Below are 24,641 nucleotides of genomic sequence, written 5' to 3'. Positions count from 1 at the left end.
CACCTACGTGCATGTCTAGGGCTCACCCATGTGCCATGGGTGGGCCACGGGCAGTGGAGATTCTGGTCTCCGAAGCCCAGGGCCTGGGTGCCTCCTCCCTTTACCTAGAGAACTCATAAATATTATCACTTTCTCTATAAGCACTGGAGAAAGTGAAAGAAGCACCATAATTGCACATTTTTAACTTCACTGCATCTTTTTCTTTTTTAATCAAGAATTTACTTCCTTTATAACTTTACTGCCTCTCTTTCCTTGTGTGTGTGTGTCTGTCTGTCTGTCTGGTGCAAGGCAGAGAATGCCTGTCCCTCGGATGAGGCTTCTGTGGCCCTTGTCCCTGTGTGTTCTCATAATGCTTTGCCCTTACCCTTTTCCTTTGCATTCTGGGAATGCCTCTCCATCTGGTCCTTTGTACCTCTCATTTGATTTTTGCACTTTCAGGTCTACTATTTATTGCAACCAATGCAAATTGTAACTCAGCTCCTGTATTTTTTGTTTACCATTGTCTCCTCCCATGAATTGCCCTCATTTAATAGAAGCTGTATTCTCTTGTACCTTATATAGAGCCTAAAGTACAAATATTCTAACTTTGCTGGTAAAATCTATTGCTGAGGAAGGTTATACTCTGAGTCACATATTCATTTGACATATTTACTGGCATCTGCGTGTGTCTTGTGAGGTGCTAGAGCTACAGTGATTATAAGATACAGCCCCTGTCCTCTCGTCCTCCTTTCCCCTTGGCTGCATCTTTTTCCATAGGCCCATTTTTTTTTTCCCAGTGACTCTTCCTCTAATGAAGAGTTCTTTCTATGGGCCTTTGTTGGATGCATGGATTGTCCCAGCTCCCACTTAGGGTCCCCAGACCCAGAAGGAATATTCCTCACAGATCTAAGGTGGAAGACGTTGGGCTAGGTGGTACCCAGCCAAGCCCTGGCCAATATTCTCCACGTGCTGGTTGCCCTTCTGGGTGTGAGACCCTGCTCTAGTTCTCCAGGCAACATGGCGCAGGAGGCTTCGGGTGGCTCTTCTCAAGCGAGTCGGTTTCTGAGACCCATCTTTGCTGCCAGCAGGGTCCAAATGATTCTAAAGGGGCCTCCACTGCCAGAGGCTCTCCAGCATCACCTTGGAGGCAGGACAGCAAAGGCTAGTCGTAAAAACCCCATCCGGGCCCTCACTACTGGCGTCTTAGTCTGGGTCCTTGCTAGAAGCTGCTACAAGAGCTGCCTCGAGTACAGGCTTAGTTTCTTAAGTTGATGCAGACGTTTTTCTATTTGCAGCGGTTTCACTGGGGTTTTTCCACTGGATACTGGAAGGGGGAGGGGCAGCCATGGCATGTTCACTGTGGCAGCCGGAGGAAAGGAGCAGGGAGAAGGAGGGGGCGGTACAGCTATGACAGGGCCACAGGTGGCATTGCATGGCCACCCCCTGAGCCACCACACCTGGAAACCCTTAGATGCTCCTCTGGAGAGGAGGCGAGAGAGGCCCTTTGGGGGACAAAGACTTGACCAGGCTGACAGCCTGCGGAGCAGGGCAACACGCCAAGCCTGGCCCTCTGGGGTCCACATGTGGGTTACAAGGGGCCCACTGAGTCCCGGAGCCCCGCCCAGCGCAGGCGCCCCGTGCTCCGGGCCACTTCCGTTCCCTCCGCCAGCACCTGCTCCCTGAGCACCCACCGCGCTCCCCCACCAGCGCCAAGTGCTGGGGAGACAGCAGTGCGCGGAGCAGGCAAAGTTCCGCCTGTCAGTGGGTCGGTGGGCGAGACTGATAACAGCAAAACCAATCAGGAAAATATTATAGATAATACGTGCGGTGGCCACTATGTTACGGTGGTTGCTCGTCCACACGGCCTGCTCAGGCCTGCTCAGGGCCGGGGCAAGGGCTTGGGGCAGGGCTGGCTGCGGAGCCCTCACAGAGCAACAAGTGGACCTGCATGGCTTCCTGTCAGCCCACAGCGACCCGCCGGGCAGAGGTGCTTAGCCTCCTTTCAGAGACAGACACTGCCCTCCAGGGCCCAGCTGCCCCACTGCTCCGCCACCCTCCCAGCCGCATTCGAGGCCCCTCTGCGGCTGTCCGAAGGCCGAGGCCTCCCTCTGGTGGTCGCATGATGCTGGGGGCTGAGGCTGTGCTGGCTGAGCAGGGTAGGGGGGTTTCACCCCGGGCTCCCGCTTGAGGTGGGCGAGGAGGCGGCACTGGACCAACGGGTGATCCCGATAGGATGTGGGCAGAGCGCTTCAAATCCGGGTTCTTCCCTCTGTTCCACGAACCGACCTAAGCCCCAGTTTCCTCACCCGCAAAACGGGAATAAAGCACCTGCCTCACTGCTGTGACGACTAAAGAGGATGAAGACTAGAATGTGCTAAGCATGGTGTGCCTCCGCCCCCCCCCCCCACACGCACACGTAAACGCACACGCACACCACATAGCCACCTAGGGACAGTCAATAATAGTAACCTACTGTTAGTATCCAGCCTCCGTTTCCCAGTTAACGATCACTTATTGAGTGCCTACTATATGCAGATACCTATAGTATTTTAGACTCACCTTTTGGCCCGCTCCTTGGGGTACGGTCTGAAGGGCGCACTCCGGCGGGAGCCACAGCGCGGGCCCGGGCTCTGGTCGGGGTGGGGCGGGGCGGGGTGGAGTTTGCGTTCTGGGCGCCAAGCCGCGGGCCGGCAGCGCCACCTAGTGGCAATATGCAGCCATGCCGGGAGACGTGCTTTTTGCCTTCCTGGGCTCTCAGGATTGCAAATCAGGCTCCCTCCAAGGGCTCAGACTGTGGGAAGCCAGCGCTGGAACCAGCAGCCCCATATTACTGTGCACGTCCCAGGCCCCAGGCGGATGGTAGGCAGGGCAGGGGCTTGGAAGGAACCAGGTTCTGGGGTTGCTGGTGGAGCCACTTGGTATACAATTTACTAGTCTGGCCTCAGTTTTCTCCATCTGCAAAATAGGTAATCATAAAAATAAGTTTTTCCACACACAGAATTGAAGTGAAACTCAAAGGAGATGGGGAAAGGGAATGTGGAAGAGTTGAGAGCTGGATCTTTCTCATGAGATGCTAGGTAGAACCGTACGAGCTAAGAATGAACTGGGTAAGCCCTGCTGACAGGAGCGAGGATCACGGATGAGGCCAGAATGGTAGGTAGGACCTCCAATGCCAGGCTAGCACATGGGGGAGCAAGGGCCTTGGAGTCAGACATGTTCTCAAATCCTGGCAGTACCACTAACTACATGGGGGACCCTAGGCACGTTCCTCAACCCTTCTGATTCCAGTTCCCTTTTCTATAACATGGTCATTATGGACCATCATTATGGGTGAAAATAGATGAGCATGGAGCTGGTGGTGCACAACAAGCATGAAAAACGGGGGCAGCTGTTACCTGACTGACTCTGTGGGACAGTGGAGAGAGGTCACCCAAAGAAGGGGTCATCTTCTCAAAGACAGGGGTGGGGGAGGGATAAATTAGGAGGTTAGGATTAACTTACACACACTACTATATATAAAATAGATAACCAACAAGGAGCTACTGTACTGCACAGGAAACTCTACCCAATATTTTGTAATAACTTATAAGGGAAAAGAATATATTTATATTATATTATCAATATATTATCAGTTATAGATATGTAACTGTGTTGTATACCTGAAACACAACATTGTAAATCAACTATAATAAATAACTTCAATAAATAAATATATAGACATATAGATATACACACACATAGAAAAAAAAGGAAATGCAAAGTAAGATCACAACGATTTATCACCACACACCAATTAGAATGACCAAAATTTAAGAGACTGGCCATACCAAATACTGGCAAGGATGTAGAGGAACAGGGACTCTACACTACTGGTCAGGATATAAAATCATGCAACCACTTTGGAAAACACTTTGGCAGTTTCTTATCATATAAACCTAAACATACACTTACCATATGACCCAGCTATTCCACTCCTAGATATTTACCCAAGGGAAATGAAAGTATATATCTATACCAAGACAGGTACATGGATGGTCATAGCAACTTTATTTGTATTAACAACAACCAAAAACCTGGAAGCAACACAAATGTCCATCAGTAGGTGAATGGATAAACTATGGCAAAGCCATACAAAGGAATACTACTCAGCAATACAAAGGAATGGACTACTGATCTGGGCTAGGAAATGAATGAAACTCAAAATAATTATGTTAAGCAAAAAACGGCAGACAAAAAGAAGAGTCCATGCTGTATGAATCCACTTACATAAAATTTTGGAAAATATAATATATACAGAAAGCAGATCCATGGTCACCTGGAGATGGGTTAGCGGGTGGTGAGAAGGGCTATAAAGAAGGAATCCCCAAGGGGCAAGAGGAAATTTCTTTAGCATGGTGGGGTTGTTCATTATCTCGATCATGATGATGGTTTGACTAGTGATATATTTGTCACGTTAAATATGTGTGGTTTATTTTAGGTTGAATATACCTCAATATACTGTTAAAACAAAGTTTGGAGAATACTGTATTTGAGATTTTTATACTAACCCAGTCTTCCTTAATGCATTTTATTGTTTTGTTTTTCTTATAAACATATTAGAACCAAAAAAGTCCAAAATCAAAGCCTACAAATCTCCCCCAGCTTCACAAATATTGTGGGCTGCACTGATATCATCATTTTCTGTGTGTGCCATGGTGAGGGAAAATGACTCACTTTGAGGGTCATTCTTCCATCCTTGTGTGACAAGGGGTCAGGATGATGTAACTGCTTTTGAAGCACAAAGGGTGCAAAGCAGGGGTATCCCAACCGCAGGACTGAGAAAGGCCTCTCCATGGGTTCCGTTTGTTTTCCGGAGAGGTGAGTGGCTGAGGTTTGGAAAAAAAAGAAAGAAGAGCTAAGTGTCCACGGCACTCAGCCACCTGTGGGCACCAACCTGTGATCCCTGGTGCACAGAAGCAGCAGTGGGAGGTAGAGGGGTGTTGGTGAGTGGTGGTGAGAAGAGGGAGGACAAGGTGACCAGAGGTTTCCAGTTTCCAGGGTAATGTGACTTTGGATAAGCAGACTCAGTGCAGTCCCAACCCCTTCGGTGCCTCTGCCATCTTGCTGTCCCAAAGGCAGCTGCCACACCCTCTGAGCACAGAGAGGATCCTCAGAGAACAGCCAGAGCCAGAGTGCCACGAGGGCACCAGCCAGACACAGAGTTTGACCTGGCCTTGAATGCATTGGTCAAAATGGGGACCAGGCAGAGGCTCCAGCAGCGGCTTCAATGGCCACCCCATGGGGACAGCTACAGTAACAGCCATCCCAGGTTTTGCACGCTTAGTATCATGTGTCCATACGAGGCAACAGAATCAGTAGAGCAGAGGGGCTGCATGCCAGGGAGATTCTACCCAGGTTCACATCATGGCTTTGTCACTTACCAGCCGTGTGCTTTGGGCAAGTTACTTAACCACAATATGCCTCAGTTTCTCCATCAATAACATGGAGATAACAGGATTTACCACATACAGTTGTAAGGATTAAAGGAGTTAATATCTATGTTTAGACAAGTTCCTGAGACAGAGTGTGCTCACTGATGTGCTTGCTATTGTTGCATTATTCTATCCTTTAAAAAAAAAAAAAAATCCCTCTTCTGCCCTTTCCTACACATCAGACAATGCAGGCTTGTACATATGGCCAACCAGGTATCCTACCTCTTGTGGGTGTGATGGGCAGTTCCTTTAACACTCTTAAATTGAATTCTTCAGGTTTGGGGCTCATGCTGTTTATTTCTATTGCCCTGGCTACTAAGAACCTCACAGCAAATCTAGAACTCAAGTCTTGGGGCAGGAAGGCTTGGGTGGACTGATCCACGCAGGTCCTGCTGTCTCCAGCAGGGGGCGACCAGCACCAAGCTTTGCTATGCAGTGAGCACCGTCCAGCCCCACCCCAGGCCCTGGAACAATGGGCTGTTTACAGTCCGAGAGTCACTCCAGTTCTATAGCCCAAAGGTCGAGGGTGGATCTGTGGGCACTGCTCCTTCCCAGACCCCTGACTTTCCTAGTTCCCATCTGCCCCACTTCCCCGAAGAGAAGACTCATGCCACTGTGGCTTGGCCTCAGTTTCCCAGTCTGTAAAACAGGTTGTCATCTCTGCCTCTTTCCCTGAGGTTTCCCGCAAGTGAATTCCTGGCAGGAAGGACGGGCACAGGAGGTTCCAGGCCCAGCCCACAAACCAAAGGATGAGAGAGGCCATTCCAAGCCGGGAACAGGCAGCCTCGGTTGATCCTCCTGGGCCTCAAGTGTCCCAAACTGTCCCAAATCTTGGCCTCAGGGTGCCTCCCCTTTGATCTTTGCACCAACAAGGGGTTTCCAAGCCCAACTGGAGGTCTTCCTCACTCTCAACCCAAACAGCGCAAACAAAAAACCAGAAAAAAAAAAAATCATGTCTTTATTGTCTGATTAATAAACTGGCTTGGTAGGGGAAGAGGAATGGGGGGAACAGCTAGCTTTGATTAGTCGGAAACTCCTGTTAACTGTGTACAAAATGAATGTTATAAAAATCAGGTACAAAACAGGATCAACAAAGCAGCAGCCCTGTGGAGGGCTCAAGGTACCCGGGAGGCTGAGAAACGGGCCCAACGTGGCGTCAGGGGTGAGGCCGAAGGACTGGGGCCTGGGGGCCGCACCCCTCCCCTCTGCTCCTTCACCTCGGGGCACACAGGCTCTCCTCCCTCCCTGATTACAAATCACTACAAAACTGCCCTCAAAGGGGCACAAACACCAAGGCCAAGGCACTACCAGAAATGAAATGGGTCCGGAGCCCCGCGCCAAGCTCCCCTTTCCCCAGCAGCCGGAGCCTGGAGGAGGGGTGCCCTGTTCCCCACGCCCAGCAGGGTGGGCACGCACAGAATTCCGCCGCCGGGGAGGGGCTCCACCCACCAGACAGGCGGCGGCCTGGGAGCCCTGAGCAAACACAGCCGGGGCTTTGGTCAGTGCCGAATGTGGAGAGAGGGGCCACAGTCCTATCCGGCCCGCACGACGTGGCCTGGGCAGAGCTGTCCTGTCACGGTCCTTCTGGAGCTGCCGCCCCAGGCCACGGCCCTAATTGGGGTAGCACATGCAGCACCCCGTGCCTGCTGCCTCCACGCTGGGTTTGGTGCCGGGGCCCAGGAGTCCATCGGTGACAGAGTGCTCCATGATGATGTCCTCCACCCGGGTGATGTACAGGAATGTCAGCAGTACCCCCAGGAACTGAGGAGAAAGGGCAGGGCGGGTGAGAGCCCGCTGGCCATCTGGGTGGCCCTCTCCGGCAGTCCCTAGCCCCCACTACCCCAGTGGCCCCAGCCCGGGCCCTCCTCTGCCCCTGCCAGGAAATCCCAGAGACCCTCCATTCTGAGATTCCTATTTCCCCCCCAGCTATGTCACTCACTTTCTAGGCCATTCACCCCCTCCTTCCAGCCCTCCAGCCCTCCCAGGGTGAGCCCAGGTGGCTGGTCCAAGAGCCCTCTTCGCCGCAGCCCTTTGTGCCTACTCTGTACTCTGCAATCACCAAGCCACACATCATCTGAAGCCGCAGCCTGCCCACCCCATCCCCACCTCTAGCTCCCCTCCCTGGTGGAGGCGGGACCAGCACACCTGAGGCAGCAAGATGCCTAACAGGAGGCCCGCCATGATGGTGTAGTTGTCCATGAACCAGATGAGCACGGCGTTGGTGCAGCCCCGCACGTAGATGACATTCTGCACGCTGAGGCGCTGCCGGGGAGGAGTCTGGCTGAGCACTCGCCTGGGAGCCCTGGTCCCAACTCTGCCACTCACCCCAGGTCCAGGCGAGTCCCTCAGCCTCTCTGGGCCTCAGTTTCTCGTATACAATGCGATGAGAAGGTGGCTCTAGGTCACTGGGTCTCAGCAGGCGGTACCGTTCCCTAGAGAGCACTGCGGACATTGTGGTGGCACTTCTGGTTATCACTGCGATTGGGGTTGGGGGCTGAGGGACTGTAGAGCTCTGGGCAATCCTACTCCACGGACAACTTCCCAGACTACCTGCCTCTTAGATGTCCCCTGGGCATCTGGATGGGTGAAAACCCATCCATAATTATCTGAGCCCAAAGCCTAACTCCAGGGACATAAAAACCAAAGTGTTTTCTGCATGTTTTTACTATGCACTGAATTCTGTAGAAAGAATATTAGATAAACTAAGGAATTATTATACTTTATTTTGTTGGCAACTTCATCAAGAATTGTTCACCATTTTGCAAAACCATGTCAATGGCAAAAATACGCCCATGGTAATGCAAGTGGTCCACACAACACCCCTCCCAAGTATCAGAAGCCCCTGGCAGTGTAAACACCCAACCACTTCGCTTTTTCTGTCTAGTGCCTGAGCATGTACATGTTGAAATACGGTATATGGTTGTAAATTGTTTTATCTTATTTCTCCTTTTATCTCAAATCATTATGTTACTTGTTTTGGAATTACGTGTGTAGGTAGGTTATATTATCTGTGAATTTCATTTTGGAATAATAAATAGGGCATTACCAAGTGTTTAATATAAAAACTGGCCATTGGGTTTGATGGTTGGAGAACCACTGCTGGTCTGTGGCTCTGCATGTTAAACGTGTGTCAGAATCACCTGCTGGCGCCACCCCAAGAATGCCCGTTTCTAACGGGTTCCCGGGGCGGGGGGCTGGGGGGAAGGCGCTGCTGTTGCTGCTGGTCTGGAGACCTCACTTTGAGAACCACTGCTCAGAGGCATCTCAAGTCGCCATTATTTTTAGCTCCCTTCTCGGCACCACCCCAGCTTGTCTCCAAGTCCAGGAGAAATGCCCAGGAAGCTGAGCCAGGAGGGACCTTCCAGAGGCTCTCTTCCTCAAGGGACTCCTGGGTCCCAGGCTGAGGAAGCCAGTGTGTGTCGTCTGCAAATGGGCAGCTCCAAGGGCAGAGGCAGGCTGCTGCTGAGCGCGGCCAGGCACAGGGACATGCTGGGGGCACTGGCAAGGGCACGGTGGCCTCGGTGGCCTCACACTTTAGGTGCTCGGCACACCCTGGCAGCCAGCCTTTCCCAGCCTGGGGGGATTCTTGGCTCCCCGAGTCCTCCTGTTCTGGGTAGGGCAGAAAACCTGGGCAGTCCCTGGCTCCTTTTCACAGCCAGGAATGTTGGGAAATCTCAGCAGCGAGGAGCCTCACCCCTGGTAGCCCCTCTGATCACCCTGGAGATGGGACAGGAAGGGCAACCCTTCTGGAGGAAAGAGATTTCAAAGACGTTACCTCCTTGTCAATAGTTCTGTAGCCACACATGGTGTTGACAACTTCTGTCTGAAACAGAAATGTGTATTAGCTAACACTTACATAGTGTTTACCGTAGAAGACTTTATTCCCCCTGACCCCCATTTTATAGTGCGCAGAGAGTTGCACTGTCCAGTATGGATGGAGCTGAGATTCCCACCCCGGCAGCCTGGCTCAAGTCTGCATCTTAACCTCCCGCCTCCAAGAAATGCACAGGGAGGACAGGCGGGAAGGCCAGTTCCGGGGCGCTTCGGTGGGAGGCTCACTGCCTCACCCGCGGCAGCCTAGGAACCCAGAGGAAAGGGCACTGCCCCAGGCTCCCCCACTGCAGCCGCCCCAAGCTCAAGCTTTGCTGATATGGTTATGCGTTGTCTGAGGTCAGGGCTGGGCCACTCCCACTACGCTGGCTCTTATGAAAGAAAATCCCAGACCACAGCCAGGGCCCTGGCCAGCTGGGGTTTACCTGAGGGCAAAGCCAGACCTCTGACCACACTTCCCTGCTCCTGCAGACAGCCACCCACCAGTGGAAGGGCCGCCCAGCCTCCTTCCTGGGAAGAGAGCTGCTCTCAGGAACTCCCAGCGGCTGACTCATCTAGGTGCAGGGGAAGCTGTGGTCGGCCCTAGACCCATCAAATCTCTTCCCAGCAGACCTATATCACAGGACTGGCAGGGGCACTTCCCATCATTGCCTGAGCCCTTGTGTAGTTTCCTCTATTTTCTAGAAGGTGAGAGAAAGCTCGATGTCCCGGTCCCATCCCTTCACATCTAAGTGAAAGCTGCTGTGGGACCAGGGTGCCACAGGTTCCAGCAGTAATGCAGGACAGCAGAGTGGCCAGTGTGGTCTCTGGCATCACGTTACCTGGTCCAGGTCCTGCTCTGCCACTTAGGAGCTCTGTGACCAACCTTAGGTGGGCTGCTGAGGGAATGGCACATGCAGGCACTCAATAAGGATTTGTTGAATGAATGAATGAATGAATGAATGAATAGCTTCCCTGGTCTCTTCCATAAAGCAATGGTGATCTGAGAAGGTACCCCACGGGGCTGTTTTGAATATAAAGTGAGATATAAACATAAAGGGCTTATCCCAGGGCTGGGCACATGGCAGAACATAGACACGCTGGCTGGAGTGACTTTGGACACAATCCCAGCCCATGGAAGGCAAGGAGGGCTGTCTACTCTCTTTCCAAAAGAGTGGGTTGAACCTCAGACGTCATCTAGATCAGTCTAAATGTCAGGGCCTGATGTGTGGGCAAAATAACCTCCCTCAGTCTAGACTGTCCCCCAGGCGCCCTCAGACCCCAAAACACCGAGCATCTACTTCATGTCGGTTGGCACTTGTGGCCCCTCTAGGCCAAGAACATAACCCCCAGGGAGAAGGTCAGGTCTGGGGAGCAAGTGCTCGAGGGCATGATGGGAGCAGGTGCTTCCTACCCCATTTGTTCATTCATTCAGTCATTACTGAACAAATACTGAGCGCTCATTATGTACCATTCTCTGTTCTAGGCGTTGGGAATATAGAAGAACAAAAAAAGGTCCTTGCCTTCATGGAACTTTTATTCTAGGGAGGGAGATAGACAATGAACATAATAAATAAGTAAACTATATGGTATGTAAGAAGGTGACAAGAATAAACTTACTCTTCAGTGTGCTTCCAGCCCTGGAGGTAGAACCACAGCTCCTGCCCTCAGGGAACACACATGCAGCAGCAGAGGCCTCCCTAACCCTAGAGCCCAGAACTCTTCTCTAGGCCCTGGGGTGACGCACCTAGATATCTATGCAAACATTAATTCTGGGTGGTTTTTTAATGAGATTAACATTTAAATCAGTAGCCTGAGTAAAGCAGATTGCCCTCCCTAACGTGGGTGGGCCTCATCCAATCAGTCAATGGCCTGAATAGAACAAAAGGGCTGCCCTTCCCCCAAGTAAGGGAGAATTCTTCCTGCCTGACTTCAGACCTGAACCGAAACATTGGGTCTTCCTGGGCCTTGAGCCTGCCAGCCTTAAAACAGGAACTACACCATCAGCTCTCCTGGTTCTCAGGCCTGTGCACTCAGACTGGAACTAAACCATTGGCTCTCGCTTGCCGACTCACCCTGCAGATCTTGGGACTTGCCTGCCTCCATAATTCTGTGAGTCAGTTTCCTATAATAAATCTCTTTACACACACACACACACACACATCCTACTTGTTCTGTTTCTCTGCTGAACAAGCCAGCAAGTCCCTTCCGGGTGGGACACTCCTCATGTAATGCCTGGTGCACGTGGAGGTATGAAGGCCTGTTCCCCTTGCCCCAGTATGGGACAACTCTGAAGGATCATCCCAGGACATTCCCGGAGAGGCAGCTGAGGCCCCCATTGAGCCTGCATCATTGCTCAGCCTCTCCCTCTGCCCAGCCCAGCTTCCGTCACCTCCCTTACAGGTGTCAATCCTGAGCGCACCTCCTACTAAGCCTCCTGCGCACTAACCAGCATGTCAGAGCCCACTTCCCGGACAGCCTTAGCTGTGACACCTGGACCACTGCACTAGCCCCTAACCAGACTCCCCACGTCACCTCTGTTCCCACAGCAGACAGGGTGGTCCTGGTAAAGCCTAAGTAAGATCTGCTACTCAGCTACTAAAGCCCTGTCACTTGACTGCTTGTCACTCAAGGGAACCTAAGTCCTGACCATGGCCATCAGGGCACCCATGACCTCCCTGACTTTGTCTGCCACTCTCCTCCCCCACACTCACTCTGCTCCAGCCACACTGGTCTCTGCACTGTTTCTCAAACTCACCAGGGCAACTCCCACCTCAGGGCCTTTGCACTTGCTGTTCTGCCAGGAATTCCCATCCCCAGATACACATGGCTCACTCCCTCACTTCCTTCAGGGTTTTACTGAGAACCTACCTTCTCAGTATCTAAAATTGCAATCCTCCATGCCCCTGCTTTATTTTTCTCCTTAGCATTTATCATCTTCTAGCATACTATCTCTTTTACTTATTTATTTTGCTTGTCAGTTTTACCCACTAGAAAGAATGTCAGCTCCATGCAGGCAAAAGTTCTCTGTGTGTTTTCTGTATCCTCAGAATGTAGAACATCTGGCAGGTCCTCAATAAATACTTGTTGAATGAATGAATGAATACAAGTTGGGCTTCCACATCTCAACCTGGACCTTCAGGTGCCACTGCCTTGGGTGATGAAGTTCAGGGTCACCCCCCGTAGGCCTCCCTAAAAAACCCGGGCTCTTCCCCAGCACTCCGCTTGCACAGCAAGCTACCCTAAAACGGCAGCTACAATTTCCAAACAAGCCTCCCCTCCTGGCCCAGCCTTTTTAGGGCTAATGCACTTGGCACTGGCTCCCTGACTCACTGGGTGAGGCCCCCACCCCTACCAGCAGCTGCTCGGTTTACAGAATCTGGAAGTGGGCACAGAATGGTGGAGCATCAGAAGAGAAATTTTCCATGACTCTTCAGGGTGTAATTGCAAAGCTCTCTGCCTCATTCCAACCCAGAAACCATGCAGTTTTTGGACACATTAGTCAAACAGAGGATTGACCAAGCCTCTCATTTATTAGCAGTGACAGCACAGGGCAGCCTCCCAAGTGGCCAAGGAGGCAATAGAGCTGCGAGGATCCCACTGGGGAGAGGCGGAGGCTGATGGTTACATCACCAGACCCCTTCCAAATGCCCTGTTGCTGATGGTCACCAGGATGTCAAGCCCAAAGTCCACCAGCAATGCCCAAAGTTCAGGCCCTGCTCTGGTCCTCTGGCTACGGCTGTCAAGCTGGCCACCCTGCTAAGCCCCCCGGCCTGGACCCTCTCCTACTCCTCGCCTGGCTTGCACAGGAGTCCAGGGTGCAGCTCTGACGATGGCTGCCTGAATTTCATCCCAGTCCCATCAACCTTGGGCAAAGCACCTAACCTTTTGGTTCCTCAATTTTCTCATCTGTACAGTGGGTGAAATAACGGTACCTACCTCACAGGGTTGTTGAAAAGACTAACTGAGTTAATACAACTAAAGAACCTAGAAAAGGCCAGCACATGGTAAGTGCTCAGTAGATGTTAACGACCGCTACTAATAAGACAAGACTTCCCCGCCCCCCCTCCCAGATTCACCCCCTTTAGTAGCCCTCGAGGCTCAGGAAGCCTCGACAATGACCACCACCTCCTGCCTGCCACACCCAACCATCCCCACCACCCCTGTCCTGAAAGGTGAGAGAAGCGTTTGACCAGCCGGGAACCCCCAGGAGCAGTGGGTACCGTGTTTCTGAAGCAGCAGGTGTAGGGTACCCCGCAGGCCAGGGGTCCGGGGGCATTGCAGTCGTGGTACTGGTTTTTGCTCCAATCTCGGTAGTCTTCTCCGCCACAGCACTTAAACTGAGGGAGGAAGCAAGCGGGGAAGAGAGCTGCCATCACCGCCGGGGCCCCGGGCAGACGGCAGGGAGGGGCCCTGCCAGGGGATGGACGATGTGATTTATGATGGGGGTCACCCTGGTAGGGGGAGCTACAGGGAGCAAATGAGGCATCCGTTGTCGGGTCAGAGCTCGCCAAAAGCGGCATGGTTGCCCAGTAGGTACTGAGTGACCCGTCACTGGAGAGGCATGCAAAGCCAAGGCTGGGTAGCCTTTTGGTGGGATAGCGGGGTGGTGACTAAACACTGGAGGGAACGTCCTTCCTTGACAACCGGACTCCATCTTCACATCCCCAGGGCAGGCGCTCAACCCGAGGAGCTGGCCTTTAAGGTCCCAGAGACTAGGATTCTAGGGAAGCCCCACAACCCAGGGGTCCCTGAACCACACTGACCTTCTCCTCACCTGCCCCAGCTCTGCCTGTCCTGCCCTTAGCAAAGGGGCACACACCTCACACCCTGGCCTGGGCTCAGGACTGAAGCGATGGCACAGCTGGCATCATTTTCCCCTTAGCTTAGCATCTCCCCCTATACAGATGCCAACGCCTGGGGGAAGCAGTTACTCCACTGAGATGCTGGTGTGTGCCGGGCATTGTTCTGTGTGCCAGAGAGACAAGGGGGAGCAAAAGCACCACAGCCCTGCCCATATGGGACCCATCTGCAGAGGGAGACAGAGAGGAATCACCGTTGTGAAAAGGGCAGTGAGGTAGTGCTGGGTACCAGGGATACGGCAAACAGGGGAAGGAGCGGGGAGGTCGGGAAAGGCCTGAGGAGATGTCATTTAATCTGAAACATGAACAACAGGAAAAAGCCGGTCAAGACATGCAAAGACCCCATGCAGAGACGAGGTAGTTATATTTCAGCAGCAGGCATGTCTGGAGCAGAGCCAGCAAGAATGGAGGACATGAGGCCAGACCATGAAAGCCTTGTCAGCCAGAACAAGCAGGGAGCTGGGATGGTATTCTGAGTGATGGAAAGTCACTGCAGGGTTTAACCAGGGGAGTGATATGGTCCAAGGTCTTAGTAAAAACACAAAGCAGATACCCTTTCAGAGTCCTCATAGAGATTTTTAGGTTATCAGTTTGAGGGATCTGGAAGTGCCTCTTTGGGGTACAGTGCAAAGGGCATTTGCTTTGCCATCAGGCCAGAGTTCAAATCCTCACACTACCACTCCATGCTGTGTGACTTTGGGCAAGTCAATGAGCCTCTCTGGGCCTCAGACCCTCAACTGTAAAGCAGGAAAAGCAATGCCAGCTTTGCACAGCTGAGCTGAGAATTACAAAGGGAAGCCATGCATGAGGCATTCAGCACCAAGCAGGGTGCCCAATGAGCATGAGTCATCCTGCCATTCCACCCTGGAAGAAATGAAAATTGCAAGCCAGCTGAAGATTGGTTCCAATAAAAGCATTTTGCTCCACTTGATGGCCAGAGCTGGCAGGCACATCCCTGGCAAAGAAGGGCCTCCCAGAGGCTGCACCTGTTGTGACTACATCGAAGGCCTGAGCCAAGGGTGTGGCCACTACGGGTGGCCCTGGGTGTGGTGAGATGTTGGTCCCCACTGAGGGCTAGCACGGGGATCAGGCCAGCTGACGCCCCCAGGGTCACGTCCAAAGAAGCGCTGCCAGGGCTGAGTGGGCCCTCGGCCCTCAAACTCTGCTTGTCCTCACCTAGTAGGACGTGAGGATGACGATCACTGCAGCTGACACTGACCTAAGTCTCATCACTTGCCTGGCACTGCTCTAACCACCTCTGAAATAGGTCAAGGCAATCTCACAATGACGCCAAGAGGAAGGGACCATTAGTATCCCCTTGAGGCAGATGAGGAAGCTGAGGCTCAGGACTAAGTGAGATTGATGTGTAGAAGCCCCCGAGGGCAGCAGCTTGCCCTGCAACTGCTATTATTATTACACCCACAGATTTGGGTGGACCTTGGGAAGAGGGATGACATCCCCAAATGACAATCATCACATTCAAAGAAGTGTCATCGAGGAAAAGGAGAAGTCTTGTTCTGTTCCCCCATGCAGGGGGAAATGGAATCGGGGAAGAGCTCTCTCCCCGTCGGGGCTGTCCTTGACTTGGCAAGGCAGTGAGCTCCCCGTCACTAAAGGGTCTTGGCAGAGGGAACTTTGAACTGGGTGGCTTGGAGGTCACTCCCACCTCAAAGAAGGAGGATCTTTACCCACTGGAGAGGGGCACCCTGAGACACTGCCAGGTGGCTTGTAGCTACCCCTGACCTTGTTCTTTTTTTTTTCCAGGAGGGGAGGGTCCGTGTACCTGGAGAGGAACAGGTAGGGCAAGTATACTGTGGGCGAAGCACACGGGTAGAGAGCTGGTTGAGAAGGTCAGGCCCTGGCATCCCTACCCTTGGCGGCTGTCCATGGCCCACCCTTGCCTCCCAACTTGGCCAGCCACCTGCTTTGGGAATGGATAAGCCATGTGACCCTAACCCCCACCCTCTTGAGCAGGGTCCCCAGTAGGGGACAAAGGGCATGGGAGGCAGAGGTCTGACCCAAAGCGCCTGGCTCACCTCCTTCTGAACAAAGTCCATGATGTTTTTGAAGTCCAGATCGTCATAGTAGTTCTCGATTCCTCTTCGAATGTTGTCATTCAGAAAGTCGATGGTCTATTTAGACAGAGAAATTACAAAGGAAGAAGAGCACACATCCCCAGAGTCCCACCCGAGATTTCCTAAAAGTCGGGATTGAACCAGAGTGCCCACATGCCCAGCTGGCCCCTGTCCCTACCTGCACAAAGCACCCCTTCCATGCCCCCAGTGCCCATCGGATGCAGGATTGGTGCACCCCATTCCTTTACAGATCAAACAACCCACCCAGGCCAGGGCTGGGACTCAGCTGCCCAGGTTCCTGGCCTGGTGCTCCTTCTACTACCAAAGACAGGCCTGTGCTGGAACCTTCCCTTTGCCCTCCAGGCCTCCTCTCCACTCTTCTCTCCTATCCAAGCTCTTGTTTTACAGATTAGGAGGCCCAGAGAGGGAGCTTGATTCTCCCCAGATCACCGAGCAGGTCTCAACTCTGGTTAGGGGCCCGGCCAGGACTGGAAACCAGGTCTCCTGACTCTCCTCCAGGCCTCTCTCTGTCGCTGCAGGGAGATGACAGGGCCCACCTCCCTCTCGGGCTGGGACAATCCCCACCGGGAAGGGCGCTGGCAGGCCGCCCTCTCCCAGTCACACTGGGCCTTCTGGATCAACAGCCCGGCTGTTGTACTGGGATCCAGGAGCACAAAAGGCCCCACAGCAGGAAGGGATGGGGCGGGAGCGTGGGCAGCCCAGCTCCGCACTCGCAGCGACAATCAGGGCTTTCAGAGCAGGGAGGCCCGTGTATCATCAGAGATTGTGCTGGCACAAAGGGTGCATTCTCAGCTCTGGAGCCGGACGATTCCCAGGGGAGGCGCCCTCAGGGTACACGGGGACAACAGGGCCCTGGGTTCCAGGCCCCAGCCTGGGACTGCAGGCCTCATCACAGCTACTCCTCCTCTCTGGGCCTCAGTTTCCCACTTGTGAACTAACCCTGCAGGCCTACGTTTAAGACACCTTCGAGCTCTGAAGCTCAAACACTAGGCTGCGAGGGGCTGTCAAGCCTCATGGTCAAGAACACTCCCTGCAGCCGCGCAGGCCTCAGGCACTTCATTCAACTTCCGGGCCTCCATTTCTTCCTCTACAGAATGGGGGCTGGGGGTGGGGGAGAATCCTCTGCCTGGGAGAGGTTGGAGATTCAAATAAACTAAATCTACAAAAGTGCTCAGCAGGATGCCAGGCACATAGTAAGTCCTGCTGTTATTATGATAGGTCCTTCTTTTTCCAGGAGACACATACCCTATGGTACCACTTCATACCCATTACGTCATCAGTGGAAAATGGCTGATCCCAGAAGAAATTAAGGCCCTAAGTCTTGTCCAAGAGCTAGGCCTTAGCCTGGGACCCCTCACAAACACCCTGCAGCCCAAAGAGGTGATGTGACGTGTCCAAGGTCACCCTGCTGATCACTGGCAGAGAGATGCTGGAACCAAAGCGTCAAACTCCCGGCCTGATACACTTTAAGAAGCCAAGATAAGTATATGTATAACTGATTCACTTTGCTTTACACCAGAAACTAACACAACATTGTAAATCAACTATATACTCCAATAAAAATTAAAAACAAAAACAAAAACTCTGTGTGGGGATAGGTTATCCAAGGTAACTCCTCTGTAAAATGAGAAACAATATTAACAATCTTAGACTCATAAAAGGTCATGTGTTACCAGTTATTAAAGTTAATATGGAAAACAGAAAAAAGAAAAATAGAAGCCAAGATAAGAACCCAAGGTTCAGATTGCGGCCATCTCCCCAAACCATCTCCAGTATCAAAAAGAGAGGAATGAAGGATGTGACAGCCACCTTCTTCCTGAAATTCACACACTGCTCAAAGCCAGGGTGACAAAGGAGACTGGCTCAGGGAAACCTATCTCTGTGGTCAGAAGGAAAACCCTCTGCTGATGATAATCAGCCGCTCAGGAGCAGACCTGAGAGCTGCAGGCCTCAGGAGGCACAGGGCCAGCCCCCTTCCCATGTGAGAGGCTCTGCAGTCACCAGCCCTCAGCCCTGCCCAGGTCTGGCACTGGATCCCAGGGCAGGGGCTCAGTGGAAGAGCTGCTTGCTGGCCACTCGACCTGGGCAGAGCAGGAAGCTGCCTGGCCTCAGGCCACCCTTCCCAGAGGCCCCCAGGTCCTGCAGCCTTTCCGACCTTGGGTACCTGCTCCTCTGGGTGACGAAGGGACAGGCCAGCCAGCTGGAGCATGGTTGGGGGTGTCGAAGAAAACAGGACACCAGGCAGGATCAGTCTGTCGCCCAGGGTAGGGCAAGGGAATGAGCTCGCAGCATTAAATGGCATGGTGTAAGGGGCCCTTGGCTGAACTGAGGTGCAGGGGCTGATGTCCAAGGTCAGGGACATGTCTAGGGCCACACTCATGGGAGGCGGGGTGGCTTCCTTCCACTCTCAAGGCACTGCAGACCGTCCCGGTCCACCTACCCCAGCCCACTGGCCACCTCCCAGCCCCTCCAGCGGCTCACCCCTCAGCCCTCCCACTGGGTCACATGCTGTTAGGAAACAGGGTGGGATGAGGGCAGGAGGCCCAGGGCAGGCAGGAAGACAGGCGGCAGAGGGGACGCTCAGTGGCCCAAAAGGGGAAAGGCTCTCCCTCCCTCTTTGGTGAGCAGCCCTGACCTCTCTCCCCAAACCACCTCAGTCTCTGAGCATTTTCCAAAGGCACGGACTCCAAAAGAGCCCTCATTGTGCAAATCAGGCCTTCCATCTGGCTAGCTGAACCGGGGCCCTGTGGGGAAGGGAGGCCCCGCTGGAGGCCTCTCGGGATGGACAGGAGGAACAGATGGCCCCAGGCTCCACGGGCGGCAGCTGCCCCCAGTTCCCACCAGAGAGCTCTTTGGGTTGTGCTGGTTCTCGCACGTGTGCACTGCCTTCGGCACCGCGCATGTGCGTGTGCGTGCCCGCGCCAGGGAGACGTGTAGAATGCTTGGGTGGTTCCTGTGGGGGTGGAGGTCGTGCAGGTCATTAATTCACTCTAATTAACTGTAAAGCACGGTGCTATATCCCACGACATTCTGAGGGACTGGGGGAGCCACTCAGAGGACGTGCCCTGTGGGAGCGTGGAAAGGAAAAGAGAATTCTGGCTTCCTCTGCTGCATCCAGAGGCCAAACGCACCCAGTGCCAGCCCCACCCTGCTCTAAACCAGGTCACACAGCAGGGGCAGCGCCAATGAGGACTAGAAAACCACCTTTCACAAATGGCTGGCATGGCCTCAGAGGCACGTGGCCCGGGCTAAATTAAGCAAAGAGTAAGCAAACATCAAAGGCCATGGGATTTTCAGAGCACATTGTTCAACGTACCAGACTCAAGCTACAAAGAACTGCCCTTTCTAGTTCTTTCTTTTAATCTAGTTTTAAAGATATCTGAAGCCTCTGCATCACTGCTCTCAGTGGAGGCACTTGGAGAGTTTTTAAATGAATGAGGAGAATAGCTAAGGGATGTCAGATTTCTTCTGGAGGTCATGAAAATGTTCTAAAATCGACAGAGGTGATGGTTGCACATATCTGAATGTACACTTTAAATGAGTGAATTGTATGGCATGTGAATTAAATATCAATAAAGCCTTTTTTTTTTAGCCTAAATAAATGAGGAACTGGAGGGGTGGGGGGCGTGGGGCAGCAGCTCCCCCAGGACGGGAGGCCGAGGGGCAGAAAGGCAAGAGTGGAAGGGCTGGCAGCCGGAGCCTCCCACCAGGCCTCTGGGGACGGGGCTGTCCTCGTTTCCTACAGGCTGCCAGCCGGCTTCCATCGCTTCATGTCAGCTTCTGAGGCCCATGCTGGGGAGGCCCAATAGCTGGCAGCTCAGCTCTCATAACGCAGAGGCGGGTGCTCAGCCTAGGACTTCCCTCCTCCCTTAGCGCCTGGGCTGAGCCAGCATCTCTGGGCTCCCCTCAGTACCCCCAGAAGGTGGGGATTTATCCTCGTTGCCTCCAGACCCCAGTCTCTGCTCCAGCCCTGAGATGGGCCCCATCAGACAACCAAGGGTTGAGAGGAACCCAGGGAGTGAGAAAGAAAGAGGTGCAAACTCTGCAAGGTTCTCTGGAATACCCGGCTGGAGGTCACAGGATTAATCCCCATGGTAGGGGAGGGTTATGCTTTGGTCTCCCAGGTGTTTGGGGCTCCAGCTCTCACTCCCACAGTGGGAGGCACCAGCTGTGGGAATATGTCCACATCAGTGCAGAACTTTCTCTACTTTCTTCTGGGTGGGAAGGATATATATATGCTCAGGTGCTCAGCCAAGCAGGCCATGCTATCTCCTTTCTCCCTGCCCTGACCTCATGGTCACACCCAGAGCCTGCTAGTGGCAGTGCCATGATAAACAGGCTGGGTGCTGCCCATCATTCCATGGCCTGGTGTTGGGTGTGACCACAGCACCTTCTGATCAAGGCCAGGAAAGTGGTCGCTCCCCTGACTGTTCTGGTGGTAGAGCGAAGGAGGTCGGGGATGGGTAAAGGCGTACCAGCTACAGCCCAGTGCCCTCTGGGTGTCCCTGCTCAGCCCTACCTGGCTGGGAACACACAGGCAGGAGCTGCCCACCTCCAAAACTCCCGACACCCTCCAGAGAGGCTCGGGACAAGCTGGGGTGATGGCAGGTCAAGAGCGGTGAGACCCAGACAGCTGTGGCGGTCATTCAGGTTCTCCGCCCCCCACTGGGTTCAAGGTGCTGCACTTCTCCTGCTTCTAATGCCCGGGCCCTTGGGGCCACCAGCTCTGCACCCAGCTCTCCAACGCACAGCCACTCGACCCTGCACAAGCAGAAAAGCTGCTTCAGTCCAACTACTGGGTCATGCCTGGCAGCAGAAACCTCCCCCAGGGGCAGCGGTTGGTGGAGAGTTTCTTCCTTACACTCGGGAGTCTGTTTATCTTTCGCTGCCTGGCAGTGGCCATGGTCTGTGCACCTTCCTGAGAACCCTGTGTGAAGTTATTAGCCTGATGACTTGTCCTCATGTGTCACCACAAGTGGATTCTTAGAGTTAAGAGGTAGCCTGAAGGGCTGGAGACTGAACTTGTTACACTGTGATTCAGAGAAATCTGTCTTCTCCTCTTGGTGAAGAAAAACTGGAGCTGGGAACTCACCTCCTCCTGGAACCTGACCTTGACTGTGCCTCACATCTTCCTCCATCGCACGCTGCCCCTTTCTGCCACCATCAACAGCCAGGCAGCTCCTTCCCTATCCTCACCATTGGCCCATTTCTCGTTTTACAAAATCGCATGGCATTACAGTTGGCAGGGACATTATTTTTCTTTATATGGTATTTTCCCCCTTGATTATAAAAAAAGAAAAAGAAAATTTGGGAGCTAGGGAAAAAAAAGAGTCCCATCTCTCAGAGGAGATATGAATTAATATGTTAATATTTCTATTTCCTTCCAGATTTTTCCAGGCCTATTTTTTTCATTGTGGAGATCTTACTGCACTTAGTTTAGTATCTCATTTTTAAATTTTTTGAATTATGTATCATATGACAGCACAGCCCATCTTGAGCCTCCAAAGAGCTGGGAGCCCTGAAGGTGAAGGTCCTTCCTGGGTTGCACACTGAGACCTTCCCCTGACAGGGCCCCATGAAGGGGACAACCCATCCCAGGGGAAGGAACACACTTCACCCCGTGGTGCCCTCAGGGTTTGGGGATAATGGAAACTCTCACCCCTGACCTCAGGCCCACAGTATCCTCAGCTGTAAGGACTAAGGGTCCCTGGAGGTTTCGTCTTAGCTCAGTTCTCTCCCTGGCAAGGAGTGGTGTCACAGCCCCTGTTGACCTACCCGGCACTGGAACATAAGTCATCCGCCTTTGTGAAAGCACCTGGGAAACCAGAACTGCTGTTCACTTAGGGGATTGTTTATTAAACCACTGACGCTGCTAACCCTGGCCTGGACCTGGGCTCCAGTCAGTAAAGCACTCATAACTCTGGAAAGCTGTGGGCTGGCCAGGAGCCCTGCTGACTGCACAAAAAAGCATCTCCATTCGCAAATGGAATAAACATCTCTCTCCCCTCAAGGCTGCTGAAAAATGAACCAATACCCTGGAACTGCCAGCCCAGAGCAGATGGTCTGAAAAGTAGAAAAGAGAAAAAGGGAGGAACAGGTAGCAAAACTAGATTGGAAAGACAACCAATGGGACAAGGCAATCTACAGATTCAATGCAAACCCTATCAAAATTCAGATGGCATCTTTCACAGAAATAGAAAAAAAAATCCTCAAATTCATATGGACCCACAACAAACCCCCAATAGCCAAAGCAATCTTGAGCAAGAAGAACAAAGCTAGAGGCATCACTCTTCATGATTTCAATATTGCAAAGCTATAGTTACCAAAACAGTATGGTGCTGACATAAAAATAGACACATAGGTCAATGGAACAGAATAGAGAGCCTGGAAATAAACCCACACATATATGGTCAACTAATTTCCAGCAAAGATGCCAAGAATATACAACAGGGAAAGGACAATCTCTTTAATAAATGGTTTTGAGAAAACTGGAAATCCACATGCTAAAGAATGAAATTAGACCCTTATCTTATACCATAGACAAAGATCAACTCAAAACGAATGAAAGACTTAAATATAAGACCTGAAATTGTGGAACTCCTAGAAGAAAATATAGGGAAAAACTCCTTGACATTGGTCTTAGCAGTGATTTTTTGGATCTGACATCAAACATATAGGCAATGTCGCCTATAGCAAAAATAAATAAGTGGGACTACATCAAACAAAAAAGTTTCTGCACGGCAAAATAATCAAAAAAGTAAAAAGGCAAACAATGAAAATATTTGTAAACCATATATCTGATAAGAGGTTAATATTCAAAATATACAAGGAACCCTTACAACTGAATAGCAAAAAAAACAAATACAGTTGACCCTTGAACATTGCAGAGATTAGGGATGCCAACGCCCAACACAGTTGAAAATCTGCATACTGCATTTCTGCCTCAAAAACAAAGGAAATGATAAATAACTCACCCAAGGGCAGGAAGCTAAAACAGCTTAAATAGAATCAGGACTCAAACACTAGTTCTTTTGACTCCACATATTGTGATCTCTAACCGAACATAAACTTTTCCTCACAGTTAGTTATTTAAAGATCTGTAAAATGAAATACGGGTACTATATTTATTGAAAAAAATCTGTGTATAAGTGGACATACACATTTCAAACCCATGTTGTTCAAGGGTCAACTGTAATCTGAGTAAAAACCAGGCAGAGAACCTGAATAGATACTTTTCCAGAGAAGACATACAAATGGCCAACAGGTATATGAAAAGATGCTCAACATCACTAAACATCAGGGAAATGCAAACTGAAACCACAATGAGATATTATCTCACTCCTGTTGGAATGTCTATTATCAAAAAACGAGACAAATGTTGGTGAGGAGAAAAGGGAACCTTTGTACACTGTTGATGGGAGTGTAAATTGGTACAATCATTATGGAAAACAGTATGATGATTCCTCAAAAAATTAAAAATAGAACTACCATATGTGGTACAATCCCACTTGCAGGTATATATCCAAAGGAAATGAAATTACTATCTCAAAGAGTTATCTGCCAGGAAAAGAACTCTCATGTTCATTGAAGTATGATTCACAATTGCCAAGATATGGAAACAACCTAAGTGTCTGTTGCCAGATGAATGGATAAAGATGTGAGATATATACATATATAGAGAAAGATACAGATATGTAGATATATAGATATACATATATTCTCCATTGTGTGTGTGTGTGTGTGTGTGTGTGTATATATATATATATATATATATATATATATATATATATAATGTATATATAATGGAATATTATTCAGCCATAAAAAAGAAGGAAAACCTGCCACTTGTGGCAACATGGGTGAACCTTGAGGGTGTTATACTAGGTGAAATAAGTCAGACAGAGAAAGACAAACACTATATGGAGTGACTTATATGTGGAGTCTAAAAAAAAAAAAAAAAAAATCAAACTCATAGAACCAGCGAGTAGAAAAGTGGTTGCCAGAGGATAGGAGGTGGGCGAAATACGGAGATGTAGGTCAATGGTACAAACTTCCAGTTATAAGATGAATAAGCTCTGAGGATCTAATGTACAGCATGCTGACTATAGTTAATAATACTGTATTATACATTTGAAATTTGCTAAGGGAACAGATCTTAAGTATTCTCACCAAAAAAAAAAAAAAAAAGTTAATTATTTGAGGTGATGGATGTATTAATTAACTTGATTGTGGTAATCCTTTCACAATGTATACATATACCAAATCATCACACTGTACAGTTTAAATATATCACAATTTTATTTGTCAATTATTCCCCATAAAGCTGGGGCAGGAGAGAAAAAAAGAACTGAAAAAAAGATTGGAAAGCATCCCTGAGCTGCCTCCATCTTCCTGTGCGCTCTTAGGAGGGCTTCTTAACCTCT

At 51.2% G+C, this 24,641-nt stretch overlaps 2 protein-coding genes and 1 long non-coding RNA gene across 6 annotated transcripts in view; 1 reads left to right on the top strand and 2 right to left on the bottom strand.

Moving 5' to 3' along the window:
* Nucleotides 1-2,605, bottom strand: part of LOC309635733 (protein FAM241B) — a 244,650-nt gene extending 242,045 nt beyond the window's left edge. The window contains exon 1 of the mRNA XM_082407331.1: nt 2,539-2,605. The gene's annotated coding sequence lies outside the window, so the exon portion shown is untranslated. The remainder of the gene's footprint in view (nt 1-2,538) is intronic.
* The window catches only part of LOC309635739, a 191,839-nt gene that overhangs the window by 79,545 nt on the left and 87,653 nt on the right, over nt 1-24,641 (top strand). The gene's annotated exons all lie outside the window — the stretch shown is intronic.
* The window catches only part of TSPAN15 (tetraspanin 15), a 49,856-nt gene continuing 31,605 nt past the window's right edge, over nt 6,391-24,641 (bottom strand). For 3 of the 4 annotated variants that reach the window (XM_082407318.1, XM_082407320.1, XM_082407317.1), the window contains 5 exons: nt 16,159-16,254; nt 13,484-13,600; nt 9,226-9,273; nt 7,596-7,712; nt 6,391-7,211 (listed from right to left, as the gene is read on the bottom strand). In XM_082407318.1, the coding sequence (XP_082263444.1) occupies nt 7,062-7,211; nt 7,596-7,712; nt 9,226-9,273; nt 13,484-13,600; nt 16,159-16,254 (528 nt within the window). In that variant the 3' untranslated portion in view covers nt 6,391-7,061. The remainder of the gene's footprint in view (nt 7,212-7,595; nt 7,713-9,225; nt 9,274-13,483; nt 13,601-16,158; nt 16,255-24,641) is intronic. The other variant, XM_082407319.1, reaches the window with a different exon arrangement.

Source organism: Balaenoptera borealis, assembly GCF_965194805.1.
Source record: "Balaenoptera borealis genome assembly, chromosome: 10".
In the NCBI taxonomy this organism is placed as follows: Eukaryota; Metazoa; Chordata; class Mammalia; order Artiodactyla; family Balaenopteridae; genus Balaenoptera; species Balaenoptera borealis.
This window is presented reverse-complemented; position numbering and strand designations above follow the sequence as displayed.